Source organism: Conger conger, chromosome 7, assembly GCF_963514075.1.
Source record: "Conger conger chromosome 7, fConCon1.1, whole genome shotgun sequence".
Taxonomy (NCBI): Eukaryota; Metazoa; Chordata; class Actinopteri; order Anguilliformes; family Congridae; genus Conger; species Conger conger.
This window is the reverse complement of record NC_083766.1, coordinates 6,935,189-6,948,320: the sequence shown is the minus strand read 5'-3', so window position 1 is coordinate 6,948,320 and position 13,132 is coordinate 6,935,189. Positions and strand designations below refer to the sequence as shown.

The 13,132-nt window shown below is 39.7% G+C and overlaps 1 protein-coding gene across 1 annotated transcript in view; it reads left to right on the top strand.

Annotated features, from left to right (window-relative positions):
- The window catches only part of LOC133132575 (alpha-2-macroglobulin-like), a 39,711-nt gene extending 28,533 nt beyond the window's left edge, over positions 1 to 11,178 (top strand). Inside the window, exons 22-36 of the mRNA XM_061248077.1 lie at positions 529 to 580; positions 873 to 956; positions 1,722 to 1,898; positions 2,122 to 2,203; positions 2,808 to 2,964; positions 3,244 to 3,318; positions 6,036 to 6,198; positions 6,736 to 6,926; positions 7,038 to 7,253; positions 7,459 to 7,580; positions 7,975 to 8,065; positions 8,436 to 8,504; positions 9,513 to 9,618; positions 10,140 to 10,181; positions 11,026 to 11,178. Of these exons, the coding sequence (XP_061104061.1) occupies positions 529 to 580; positions 873 to 956; positions 1,722 to 1,898; positions 2,122 to 2,203; positions 2,808 to 2,964; positions 3,244 to 3,318; positions 6,036 to 6,198; positions 6,736 to 6,926; positions 7,038 to 7,253; positions 7,459 to 7,580; positions 7,975 to 8,065; positions 8,436 to 8,504; positions 9,513 to 9,618; positions 10,140 to 10,181; positions 11,026 to 11,048 (1,650 nt within the window). The 3' untranslated portion in view covers positions 11,049 to 11,178. The remainder of the gene's footprint in view (positions 1 to 528; positions 581 to 872; positions 957 to 1,721; positions 1,899 to 2,121; positions 2,204 to 2,807; positions 2,965 to 3,243; positions 3,319 to 6,035; positions 6,199 to 6,735; positions 6,927 to 7,037; positions 7,254 to 7,458; positions 7,581 to 7,974; positions 8,066 to 8,435; positions 8,505 to 9,512; positions 9,619 to 10,139; positions 10,182 to 11,025) is intronic.
- The last annotated feature ends 1,954 nt before the right edge of the window (positions 11,179 to 13,132 follow it).

The following is a 13,132-nucleotide window of genomic DNA, read 5'->3' as shown; positions in this document are numbered from 1 at the left end:
TATCCAGAGCGACGTACAGTTGATTAGACTAAGCAGGAGACAATCCTCCCGCAGAGCAATGCAGGGATAAGGGCCTTGCTCAAGGGCCCAACGGCTGTGCAGATCTTATTGTGGCTACACCAGGATTAGAACCACTTGCATGTCCCAGTTATTTACCTTAACCACTACACTACAGGCCACCCCTAGGGGCATAACAACTGGGAATACATTGCAATAAATGTTAAATCATTCTGCCTGTACAGCACACTGTTAATAGCAACTTCATTTAAGGCACTTTTATTTACTGTTGTATTCGTTTTACCAACAAATGTTGTAAAATCTATAGTATATATTTTATTTCTAAGAAATATTGCAGAGATTCTGAAATGGGAAATGTGTAGTCCTCATATTTACTCTTTCATATTTTGTGATGTGCGGACAAGTACAGCTACTGGATATGATACAGTATTATGTTGAGGTTGTAGACATGGTGTGTTTGTGATGTGCACTGATTCTGTGAATATGCCCTGATTTGTGTCTCTTTTTCAGCCTGAGGGCACTGAACAGACCATCAGTCACAATGCACTGCTGTGTCCTCAAGGTCTCACCTTTTCCCTCTCTCCTACAACTGCAAAAATATCCATGCAAAACTGGAACAAATCAAGAACACATTTACATTGTTATTGTAGCATGAAGATGCTCTTTCAAAAAACACAAAGTTTAAAAATCATCCTTGATTCAAATATATTTTTTCATTTATAAAATTTCCCTTAAATACGTCAATTACATGACTGTGGAATTGTTTCTCAGCAAACTGCTTTACAGTGCAGTGATGGTGGGAAAGCTGGGTGGAGCTCTTGATTCTGTCTGTATGTTGCGTCTCACTCCACCAGAGGGAGCTGTGGAGAAGGCTGTTTCTCTGGAGCTGCCAGAAGTTTTTGTGGAGGGTTCTGCCAAAGCCTTTCTTTCCGTCCTGGGTGAGCAAACTCTCCCTTCCTACTCAGCATTTTATGCTTGAAATTAAGTTCTACTTCAGGATGGGCACCTGTCTGACCAGCAAGCAAAAGAAATGCAGGTGGTGGTACTACGAGTATTACGAGTTGTCAAGTAGGAGGAAACTGACATTATTCAAACTGAAGTGCAATTACCTAAACTTCACTTATACTCCAAGTATGGTAAAGTATAAAATAATACTCCAGAGAATTATTTTTTCACATGGGATTAGTAATCCTTTGATGCTCTGGCCTTAAAACTTCCTTTACAAAATAGGTTTTTGATAGGGGACTGCTAGGTATCCCAAAAAAATCCCATTGTTCAATGACGTGCTTTCTATTTTGATGGCTGAAACACATTAAAAGTTAATTGGAAAAAATTGTAATTTTGTTTTTAAAATATATGGAAAAACATATACTATCATATCCTTCATGAGATCAATTATATAAGAAACTATTAAACTAGAAAGTTTAACAAAAGTGAACAACAGAAAGTAAGATTAATGACAAAAATCTTAAGATCTTAAGAAAGATCTTAAGATTTCCTTTCCCCAAACCCCCCGGACCCTCCAACATTAGTTGAGATAGTTAGTTAGTTGCATTTATGGCAAGCAATTCGAATTATACCAGTGTGTTGGGTTGTATGGATATGGGTGTGAGCGAGTGTGTTGAGGTTGATACGGGATGACTTGTTGGGATTTTTTGGTATATGAATGTATGTATTGACCAGGTGTCTGCCTACTCTGACAGGCGATCTGATGGGCCGTGCCATGAAGAATCTGGACAGCCTGTTGGCTATGCCATATGGCTGTGGAGAACAGAACATGCTGCTTTTTGCCCCCAACATCTATATCCTCAGGTACCTGGAGACCACAGAACAGCTGACATCGAAGATCAAGAACAAGGCCATTACCTTCCTGGAGAGTGGTGAGAGGGACATGGTTGGGCTCTACAGCCGGTATCTCATTGGCTGGCTATTATATTGTGGAGGGATCACAAGGTTGCCTGACTTGGAAATGTGCTCAGAGTGCTTTAACAGCATCCAAGCACATCCACACAGAGATTATATGTTTATCTTCTCTGTAGCAATATACAAATGGGGGGGGGGGGGGGGGGGTACCAGCTTCTCAGTAATCTTGGTTTTCTGCAGGATATCAGCGGGAGCTGAACTACAAGCATAATGATGGCTCCTACAGTGCCTTTGGAGAGAGTGACTCTTCAGGGAACACCTGGTTAGTCTGAGTGTCCATCTCAGCCTCACACAGAGGAGGGAGTCCCATCACCGCTCTTCACCTGCGCACAGACACAGTGAACACCATTACAGTATAAGCATGCACAATGTGTGTCATTACTAGGGGTTATGATTGTCAAATTTTTGTTCCAATCCAATACTTTTGCTCACCTAATAATGGGGTGGTCTAATAGTGGTCTGATTCAAAAGGTGATCTGTTTGAAGTTGTTTAACAAATCAAGATTCAAATACCGGGAATTAAAAGCTGAAATTCGGACCTGTCATCTCATGTCCATATTTTGACCTCAAACCCAATTGTCTTCAGTGTATAGTAAAAACAACGGAATTGACGTTGCTGTTCCAATACTCTTGGAGGGGACTGTAAGTCAATCTTGAAATGCAGTTGCTTTCTCTAATTTTGCTGATGCTCAATACATACCATAATAACCCCATACAATGTAGTCTGAATCCATTCAGTCATAATTTACCTTTACAGTCACTTTAAGAAGCTCTAACCGGCAAGACACCACACACAAAATTTGACATTTATCTCCCATCCTAGTACAGGGTTTCAAAGCTAACATTTGCAGTATCTGTGTGTCCAGGCTCACTGCATTTGTGATGAAGTCTTTTGGAGGCGCAACGCGATACATCTTCATTGACCCAGAATACATTACCAGTGCCAAGCTATGGCTCAGCCAGCAGCAACAAGAAGATGGCTGCATAATGTCTGTGGGGAAGCTCTTTCACAATGGAATGAAGGTGAGCTGAAAGAGAATACACAGAAATGTACACACACACAATCACATATAAGCAGCTGCACAGACAGTATCTCACATTTGCACAGTCATACCAGCAAGCAAAAAGAGACACACACAAATGAGAGGATGCTCTCTTCCATATTATACAGTAGCTCTCTCCCCCTGTGGATATGTTGATGCGATCTTCACAGATCTGCATATTTCAAACATACAGTACCTTCGATGTCTGTGTCTCCAGAACTCCCCAGTCTTTCCAATGATATGTTGTGTCCACTTACAGGGTGGAGTAAGTGATGAGGTGATGTTGACGGCCTATGTTACCGCAGCACTCCTTGAGCTGGGCACTAACAGCACTGTGAGTACTCCATCAAACCTGGACGACATCTGTACTGTATCTGTAATCTAGTGTTCTATATCATAAACACTGATATATTTGAGGCTAACGGGTCCCGCAGGTCTTTTCACAGCAGTGATTTGGGTGTTTGATAAGACTTTTAATCACAGAAATGAAATAGTAATTTTAGAAATGTGTTCAGTTTTTACTCAGGTTCCCTTTTTCTCATATTATATTTTGTCTAATGACACAATGAAACCAGTCTGTGTGAAAATACTAAATAATACAGGAAATCTGGAAAGGGGCAAAAGCAGCTCTGTATATATTCTTCTCATACTGCCCCATTTGTATAACCGATTCTGACCGATAGAAAAGACAAAATCATGACGCCATTAGCGATGAGAAACTTAGGATTCAAAATAATGGTGTTATATTTAAGCGTTATGGAACGACCGTGGTATTTCGTTGTTATTGGCAGAGCTAGCGGGGTGGTTCGTGTCGTGCCGTTAAACCCCCTAGCTGTACAACGGTTACCACATTTATCATTCAAAATTTCACTGAAGAAAGAAGAGACAAACTTTAAATAAATGATTTTTTAATGGAACTATGTTTTAAGGTAAATGTATTCTTCCGCTGAACAGCAGAAGTTGGCTGCTAAGCAACGGTATTGTGAACGTTAGCTGTCAATAATGTATCCCCTCTCGACTATCGAAGCAACGGCATTAACGTTTGCTAGCGTTAGTAGGAATAATGTATCACCACTGCACTAACCTTAGCTAAGCAACCCTATTCCAATCATGTATAACCACTGCATTAACGTTAGCTAGCTTCCTAGTTTACGTTACACCAAACGACACTGGCACACACAAGTCATTTGTTTTTGTCGGGGACCTGGTATTTCGATCCGAGGATGTTGCCTAAAAGTTGTATTTCGTTCGTTCCTGCTCCTTTCCAAATCAAAGGACACTTTAAACTCACTCATTAATTTTACTTTGGTAGGCAACTAAATGCGAGACGAAGTTCATTTCGATAACAAAGTAGATAACGGTGATCTACAAACGCGGAGTAATTTTAAAAGATGCATGGATATTCCCTTTAGCCCTGAGTATGTCGTGGATATTGGCACGGCTGGAACGCAAACTGACCACTAGAGACAATGGGCCGGACCTATCCTAATTATATTCATGGTATTGCTATGTACAGTACAGCCAAGTAAATTGTTTATCCTGTTGGATACATCTGAAGAGAAATTCCATGTTTTGGTGTTCATACTTGTTGAGAATATGATGCTACAGTTAGCTTCACTCGTTTCATTAAGTAATGAATACAACAAAAGCAAAACAAAAGTAGGAAAGCTACTTTAACCATGGCTGGGTGTTAATTTAAAGCTCAGAAAAAAAAAAAAAAAAAAAAAAAAATGAAATTCAGTTAAAATTGAATATGGGAATATACTCTCACTGAGCACTTCATTACGGACACTATACTGATACTGGGTAGGGCCTCCCTTTGCTCTCAAAACAACCTCAATTCTGTGGCATGGATTCCACACAATGTTGAAAACATTCTTTTCAGATTCTGTTCCATGTTGACGTGATTGAATCCCACAATTTCTGCTGATTTGTCAGCTGCACATGCATGCTGCAAATCTCCCATTCCACCACATCCCAACGGATTCAGATCTGGTGACTGGGAAGACCACTGAAGAACACTGAACTCATTGTAATGTCCTTAAAACCAGTTTGAGATTACTTTTGCTGTATGACATGGTGTATTGTCATGCTGGAAGTAGCCATGAGAAGATGGGTACATTGTGGCCATGAAGGGATACACACGGTCAGCAACAATACTTAAATAGACTGTGACATTCAAGCAATGATTTATTGGTATTAACAAGCCCAGAGTGTGCCAAGAGGACATTCCCCACACCATTACACCACTGCCACCGATCTGGACTGTTGACACACGGCAGGTTGGGTCCATGGATTCATGCTGTTTGTGCCAAAATCTTACCCTACCATCTGACTCAGCAGAAATCAACATTCATCAGACCAGGCTTCAACTGTCTTCAACTGTGCAGTAAGCCTGTGCCCACTGCAGCCTCAGCTTTCTGTTCTTGGCTGACAGAAGTGGAACCCGACGTGGTCTTCGGCTGTTGTAGCCCATCTGTCTCAAGGTTCAACATGTTGTGCATTCTGAGATGCTGCTCACCACAATTGTACAGAGTGGTTATCTGAGTTACCGTAGCCTTTCTGACAGCTGGAACCAGTCTTGCCATTCTCTGTTGACCTCTCTCATCGACAAGGTGTTTTGATCTGCAAAACTGCTGTTCACTGAATGTATTTGTTTTTTGCACTCTAGAGACTAATGTGTGTGAAAATCCTGGAAGATCAGCAATTCCAGAAACATTGAGCCCGTTTTGCACCATCAATCATACCACGGTTGAAATCACTGAGATTAAATTTTCCCAATTTTTATGGTTGATGTGAACATTAATTGAAGCTCCTGACCTGTATCTGCGTTATTTTTTGCATTGCTCTGATGCCACACAATTGGCTAATTAGATGATCGCATGAATGCGTAATAAAATCCTAATAAAGTGCTCAGCAAGTGTATATCACTTCTCAGCAAACTACATAAATATCGCATATTTTGCAGCATATACAATAGCAACTATTAGAATATTAATAGTTACAGTATATTACATCGATTTATGCATTTTAATATTCTTTGTGTGTCAGGATCCCATGGTGCACAGGAGCCTGTCATGTCTGAGACTGGCCTCAGATCAGATCAACAGCACTTATGCCACTGCCCTGCTCTCCTACACCTTCACCCTGGCCGGGGACATTGAAATGAGGACTCGTCTCATTGGCCGTTTGGGCGAAGTGGCCATTATCACAGGCATCTGCCCCTCTCTCTCTGTCAACACTTTCTAGCACCACAGTTTATAACACCACAGGTTGCAGCTTTTCACGGTTTCATTGTCAGAGACACATGCACCTTAAAAACTGCAGCTTGTTTCTTAAGTTTTCAGTGTTGTCAGTTCATATAATTGTGTTCAGCAGTGAATTTGCACAAATATCTTAGAAAGCTTCTGTTGATGATAGCAACGTTTTCTGTACACAATTGCACACAAAAATGTGACCAATCTAATGTGATCTAAGAGATCCATTTTAATTCAATGTATCTCCCTGATTTCGTTTCTAATGCTATAATCTAGGCATGAATCTAGTAACTGTTTTAATATTGAACATGACGTAACTTGAGGAGTATAACGTGCCAGTGTGTTACTGTGTAGTCTGTACCACTATGAATTTGTGGGGTGAAAAGTGTGGGTTCATTTATTTATCTCAAAAGAGACTTTACCTGGTTAAATGAAGGTTAATAAAATAAATGATGAAGAGACAGACATGTTATGATCTGTGCCTCTTGTTTTAGAACAAGGTCGTCACTGGGAGCGTGCTGGGGCTTCTGGAAAAGGCTCTCTAGCAGTGGAGATGACCTCCTACGTGCTCCTAGCACTCCTCTCTGGGCCTCCCGTTGCTGACTTTGACTTGAGCTACTCCAGCTCTGTTGTTCGCTGGCTGGCAGACCAGCAGAACCCCTACGGCGGGTTCTCCTCCACACAGGTCCTCCAACTTTTTTTCTCAAATGTTTTTTTTTTTCCATTTTGTAAGCCTGCATATATCTTTCCATCCTTTCCCCTTTTCTTCTTACCTCCCTCTTTTTATTCTCATCAGGATACAGTGGTGGCCCTGCAGGCTCTGACGCTGTATGCTGCTGCCACCTACAGTAAGGGAGGTGCCAGCACAGTGATGGTGACCTCTACAGGTGGATATAAAAGGCAGTTCCGTGTGGATGAGCACAATAGACTGCTCTACCAGCAGGAGCAGCTGCATGAGGTGCCTGGAGTCTACAGTATTAAGGCTGATGGCAAGGCTTGTGCATTTGCTCAGGTCAGCACTGGATTCTGTGGGAGCAGTAACTCTGCTGTTATCACTACTGGGCACATTGCCACCTATGGTACTGGAGTGTAGATTAGTGCTACTATAGATCATACTCGTGATTGAAACAGTCAGGAAACAGCAGTGATGTGTCATCTGGTGACACAAAGGGTGTTCAATCATTTCTGTCTTCCTGAAATGTCTTTCTCTCTTTCAGATCTCACTGCAGTACAATATCCCCCCTCCTCCAGACTTCTCCTCCTTCACCATCAACGCCAGCGCATCAGGGGTCTGCAACAGTGCAAAGAAAACATCTCTTACAGTTGATATACTTGTCAGGTGGGGTTTGCACACCATACACAGACTTTTTGTTGTAAATATACAGACTTTCATACCATCATATCATGGTTTGCTTAGGACCAGAATGTTCTTATAGTACAACTAAGTAGCTGCTAAAATAAAGTTTAACATTTTTTATGTGCTTACACAGATCTCTTGTCCACAGAAAAGATTGAGCTAAATCTACTACAAATAAATGGTCAATAAAACTTTACACATATGACAATAATTAGAATATAAATAGAAGGTATAATAACGAATCATAACAGGAACAATAAGAATAAAAAGTATAATTATAATGAATTATTATAAACTGTATACATGTATACATTTTAGAGCCACTGGCTATTTGCAAAAGTCAGAGAGAAAAGAAACAGCTGAATTTGTTCAACAGGTACAATGGTGGGCGGGAGGAAACTAACATGGTGATCATCAGCATCCGTCTTCTGTCAGGATTCCTCCTGGATAAAAGCTCACTCACACAGGTGAGCAACTCTGCTGATCTCCTGGGATTTTCATGCACGCTAGTCTCTAGAGTTTGCAAAAAAAATAATAATCCAGTGAGCAGCAGTTCTGCAGACCAAAACGCTTGTTAATGAGAGACGTCAGAGGAGAATGGCCAGAAGCTGACAGGATGGAGACAGTAACGCATATAACCACACATTACAACATTGCAGAAGAGCATCTCTGAACACACAACGCATCATAAGTCAGGACAGGCTACAGCAGTAGAAGTCTAAGAAATAGGTCTAAAGTAAGAAAATACACCAAATAACAGCTAGTACAGTGACATGAGAGTAATAAATAAGTATCAGATTTTTTATCATTATGCTTTAATGCACATCATTTCTGCAGCTGGAAGCTAGTCCCACTGTGAAGCGTGTTGAAGAGGAAGAAGGTCATGTGATCATCTATCTAGATGAGGTAAGAGTGCAACCCTAGAGTTTGTGCAGAGCAGTGTGGTCCATTCTACTGAGACTGCAACAGTGTGGTCCATTCTACTGAGACTGCAACAGTGTGGTCTATTCTACTGATACTGCAGCAGTGTGCTCTATTCTACTAATGCTGGCATTTGTGAAGGTTCAGTTAACACCCCTAGGTAAAGCTGCTGGTTGGCTCATCCTGTTAACCCCTTAAGTCTAAGTGTGGGTTTTTTGTATTCATTCCCTGTTTCACGCTGTAATTTTCACTATCGAAACAAGATACACCATTTGAAGAGGTTAAAACTTACGGTTCTGTGTAACCTATTCTAAGATGCCTTTGTTTTAGTGGCAAAAGTTCTTTATTTTGTAATGTGTGTGGCAAAAGTGTGTGTTGCCTTCTCTGCATTTCGGAAATCCACATGCTACAAGAAGGTATTGTCAGTGTGTTTTTCATGGCAAGGCTGCAGCTAATAAAATCTATAATAGTTTCTAATTCTAAAAACGTGAACTCGAGAAACATTGATAAAATGTTTACTGGAGGAATAATCATTTTGCTGTTGCTCGACGTTTTGCAACAAAACATGTATTTTGCGATGCCTACATCTTAAGACTTCCGTTGGGGGATTTACAAGGAATCTCTCGTCTGAGTAAATATTTCCGAGGAACACAGTGAAAACACCTCCACAATAGACCCCATTTTATGTCAGTGAGCATCAAAATACATTCTCAAAATATCTTTTTTTTATCCAGTAGCGTATAAATAAAATGCGAGCTTGCTGAAAATAAATATACAATATTTTGTCCAGCCCTAATACAAGCAGGAGGTCTCAACTTAAATAGTCCCTTATGTCAGTAATTCTAATAAAGCCTGTCATATCCCAGTAATAAATTCAACAGAATTGGGGGATATTGGAATGAATACATCCCCTAACAGTAACTGCTGGGAGAAAAGCATGGTATAAACAAAGTGCAGTCATACTTACATTCTATGTTTTTGCCTTCCTAACAGCTGGAGAAGATGGCACCCATGATGTACTCACTGACCATAAACGAGGATGTACCAGTGAGGAACCTGAAGCCTGCAGTGGTGAAGGTTTATGACTACTATGATAAAAGTAAGATACTTTTAAACACTAAAATGATTTGTATTCATAGAAAACAGCACAGGAGATAAAACGCCTTGAGGTGCTCCATTATTTACAACTGACTGATTTGACAATTCTGTTTGAAACCCTTTGAGGATGCTTTCAGAGGATATTTTTAACAAAAAGAATAAGGCCACCATTCACCTTAAAAATCAAGCAGACGCACAGGTGTGAGAAAATGTCTTCATAATATGTAGTGATATGTGTATGTGATTGGTCAGTATGAGAACATTTGGTTGAGGCTGACCAAAGCTTGTCTGCATTAAGAGTTTCCTGACCGAATTTGCTCTATTTCATGCACGTCCCTCATTTAGGAATACTTTCACTTCATTTGACCCCCATGGTTTATCATTTGAAAAAACTAATGGTTTCACAAAATACACCGTTTTTTCCCTTGTTGTACTTGTGCTCTGTACTTGGGTAAATGATGGATGACATCTGTGAGGTAGAAAAGACCCTTTAACTAATGCAACATATTCCTTGGTTGTCAGGTGATGAAGCTGTGAGTGAGTACAGCTCCCCCTGTGCACAGGGTAAGTACAGTACTATCAGTGGCCAACTTTCCACCAACAATTTGCTGCTTGTGTTAAAAACCTGCAACATCATATGCAGCTGCTTTTAGTCCCAAAATACCTCAGTCTGTCACTGCTGCATGTACTAGACCTACTGTGCATATATTTATACCACGGCATTCATTAATACCTTATTCTGACTGGTAAATATACATGCATATTACATCATATATACGGGATAGGAAAAACTCACTTTAAGGTGCCTATTAATACCGAGACATACTAGCTGTTTTAACAAGGATCAATATTACATCTCCATGATTTATTGAAGAATGATTCCATATTACATTTTACTCCAAGACAACTGATTCAAAGCCATGCATGCTAGCTTGGTTGGTCAGGATATTCATACTAGCTTGCTAATGTTACCGTTACATTTTTTAAATCCTATTTTTGATTTCTACCTTTCTGATCTTTCTGGTCCTATTTCTTCATTTCTTATATTTAAGTCTGATTCAAAGTTTACATGCATAATATCTTTTCTGTCTTATTTTCATTGTTTGAACAACCCTGGTGTTGCTGCTACAGAAATTGTAACACTATGCTATCTTAACAATGTAGGAATTATATTTGTTGGCAGATGCTCAAATGCCATGTATTTGATCATTTTATTTTGTAATATTTACAATTTTATTATATTTAATTGAATATTTCATATTTCATATTTAATACAGAATTTAATAATATTACATATACAATTTATAAAAACATATAATGTGTAAAGGTAAGCGTGATTGTCAAGTCCTACTCAAGCCATGCGATTGTCATGATCATATATATGCACATTGTTGTGTTTATATCGCAGGTGATGACTTAAACCAACTGTGAAAGGGGGACCAGCCACATCTTTTTTGTCAGTACACTGGACAATCTTCAGATACATTCTGTATTTAATACTCATTGTTTTAATTAGGTGATATGTAGTATTGAATTTTGAATTAAAGTTTGAGGAATGATGTATTGTCTCCATTTGCTTGGCTTCCTCACATTTATTATTTTGCACTCCTAGAATCAATGTGCAGCTGGATAAGGGTCTGACTCCTGTCAGTAAACTGGTTCATTTCAGCACACACACGTCAAAGAGCCCTTTCTATATGTATTCATCACTGTTCTGTATGCATTTCTCTCATTCCAAGCTGACTGCATCAGCTTTGAAACACGACGAGGTTAAATGAACAGGACCAGATGAACTGAACCTGAGGGTTCTTTTAAATGCATGTAATGGCTCCTTACATTCTCAAAAGGTTAGTTGCAGCCATGCAGTATGAAAGACGTGCTAAAGCAAGGAGGAAAACAGACACTAAAACCTTGTTTTCTCAACAATCCTGTATTTGTGAATTCCTGGATTCTCAGAACACTTTTAGGAACTCTAGACATGCACATATGCTGACCACCAAAGCTAGATTTATTGTGTTATAATTTTATGCTGAAAAGTAATACCTACCAGACAGTAGTAACTGTTGAAAACACTCAGCTAGCGTCTTTCATAAAAGACTATGCAAATTTATGAAATTATGAAGCTATTGTATTATATTAATGACTAATATATTTGTAGCTTATTTAGATCCTTCTACAGTTTTTGAATTGTGTTGAAATACTGTCCCTAATCTGGGTGCAGACTATATAAACTAAATTACATTTTGTCCTGTTCCTGACATTACTGCTGATTGGCTTATCAACACCAAATAGATGTCAGTGAGGTTTTTCATCCTGGCCTCTGACCTTTGGTTGTTTAGTACAGTGCATCAGGTATGGTTAAAGAAAAAAGATGAAATATAGCTAGGTCTGCAACGATTAGTGATGACCATGTAATTTCGTCGATTTGCATTTTCGTGACCGACGCGTCGTATTGTTTTGAACTAGCTTGCAATTGTTAAATACATTTGGCTCTGAAACGTTGTCAACATTGCTATTCCCAGTCATCACCAAATGAGCTTCATAAGATTATAGTGTCTTGATTGCGTGATTTTAGTGAAATTAACCTTAAATCTTAACTCGTGCGCAATGAATGAGTCACATTTGAAGTACAAATAACATCTCTTACAATATGTTTATTCAACAAATTTGAATTTCGGGGAGCCGTGGTGGCGCAACAGGCTAAGACGCAGCAGACTCGCGGTTGCAGTTCGCTGCAGTTGCACACCGGGGACCGGGGTTCGATTCTCGGTCCTGCCAAAAGCCAAGTTTGGCTGGCTCACGTGGAGCAGCAATAATTGGCTCGCTGCTCCAGAGGGAGGGACTTGGCAGGGTTAGTAGATCGCCGCACAAAAACAAGCACCTCGGGCGCCTCGGAATCACGGTTACAACTTGGTAGGCGAGACGGCTTGAAGAGGCGTGTCGCTCTCTCGTTGGCCGCCGAGGGACGGGGTGTGGGTGGTATATCTAATACTAGCTCTAATTGAATCAGACGGGGACAAATTGGGAGAAAAAGGGAAAAAATCCAAAAAAAAAAAACAGATTTGAATTTCAATGTTTCCATGTTCAGGTCCAATGTTTACCATCACCCTAATAAACAAGTAGCCATGTGCCCACTGTGTAGTGCACAAAGAAACACAAATACAAGCATCAGCAAATAATCTGTAGTCATACTGCAGCCCCTCCATGGATAATGTAGCTACAGGCATAGATAAATTATATATAATGAAAAACAATGTCATATGGGTGTTATTACTTCAAGATAATAAAGAATCTGTAATGAGTCAATACATTAAAAGCAGTAAGACCTGTCTTTGTGACACAGTAGGTGACTCGCCCAACTAGTATACTATAGTAGGCATCCCCACTGCACAGCATTTACAGGCATAAATAAACGTCACAGTGCATGATGAATATTATTATCAACATTATTAATATTATATTCTTATCAATAAGTAGAAATCATAATATAAAGTCTAATTGTAATTTTCTAGTCT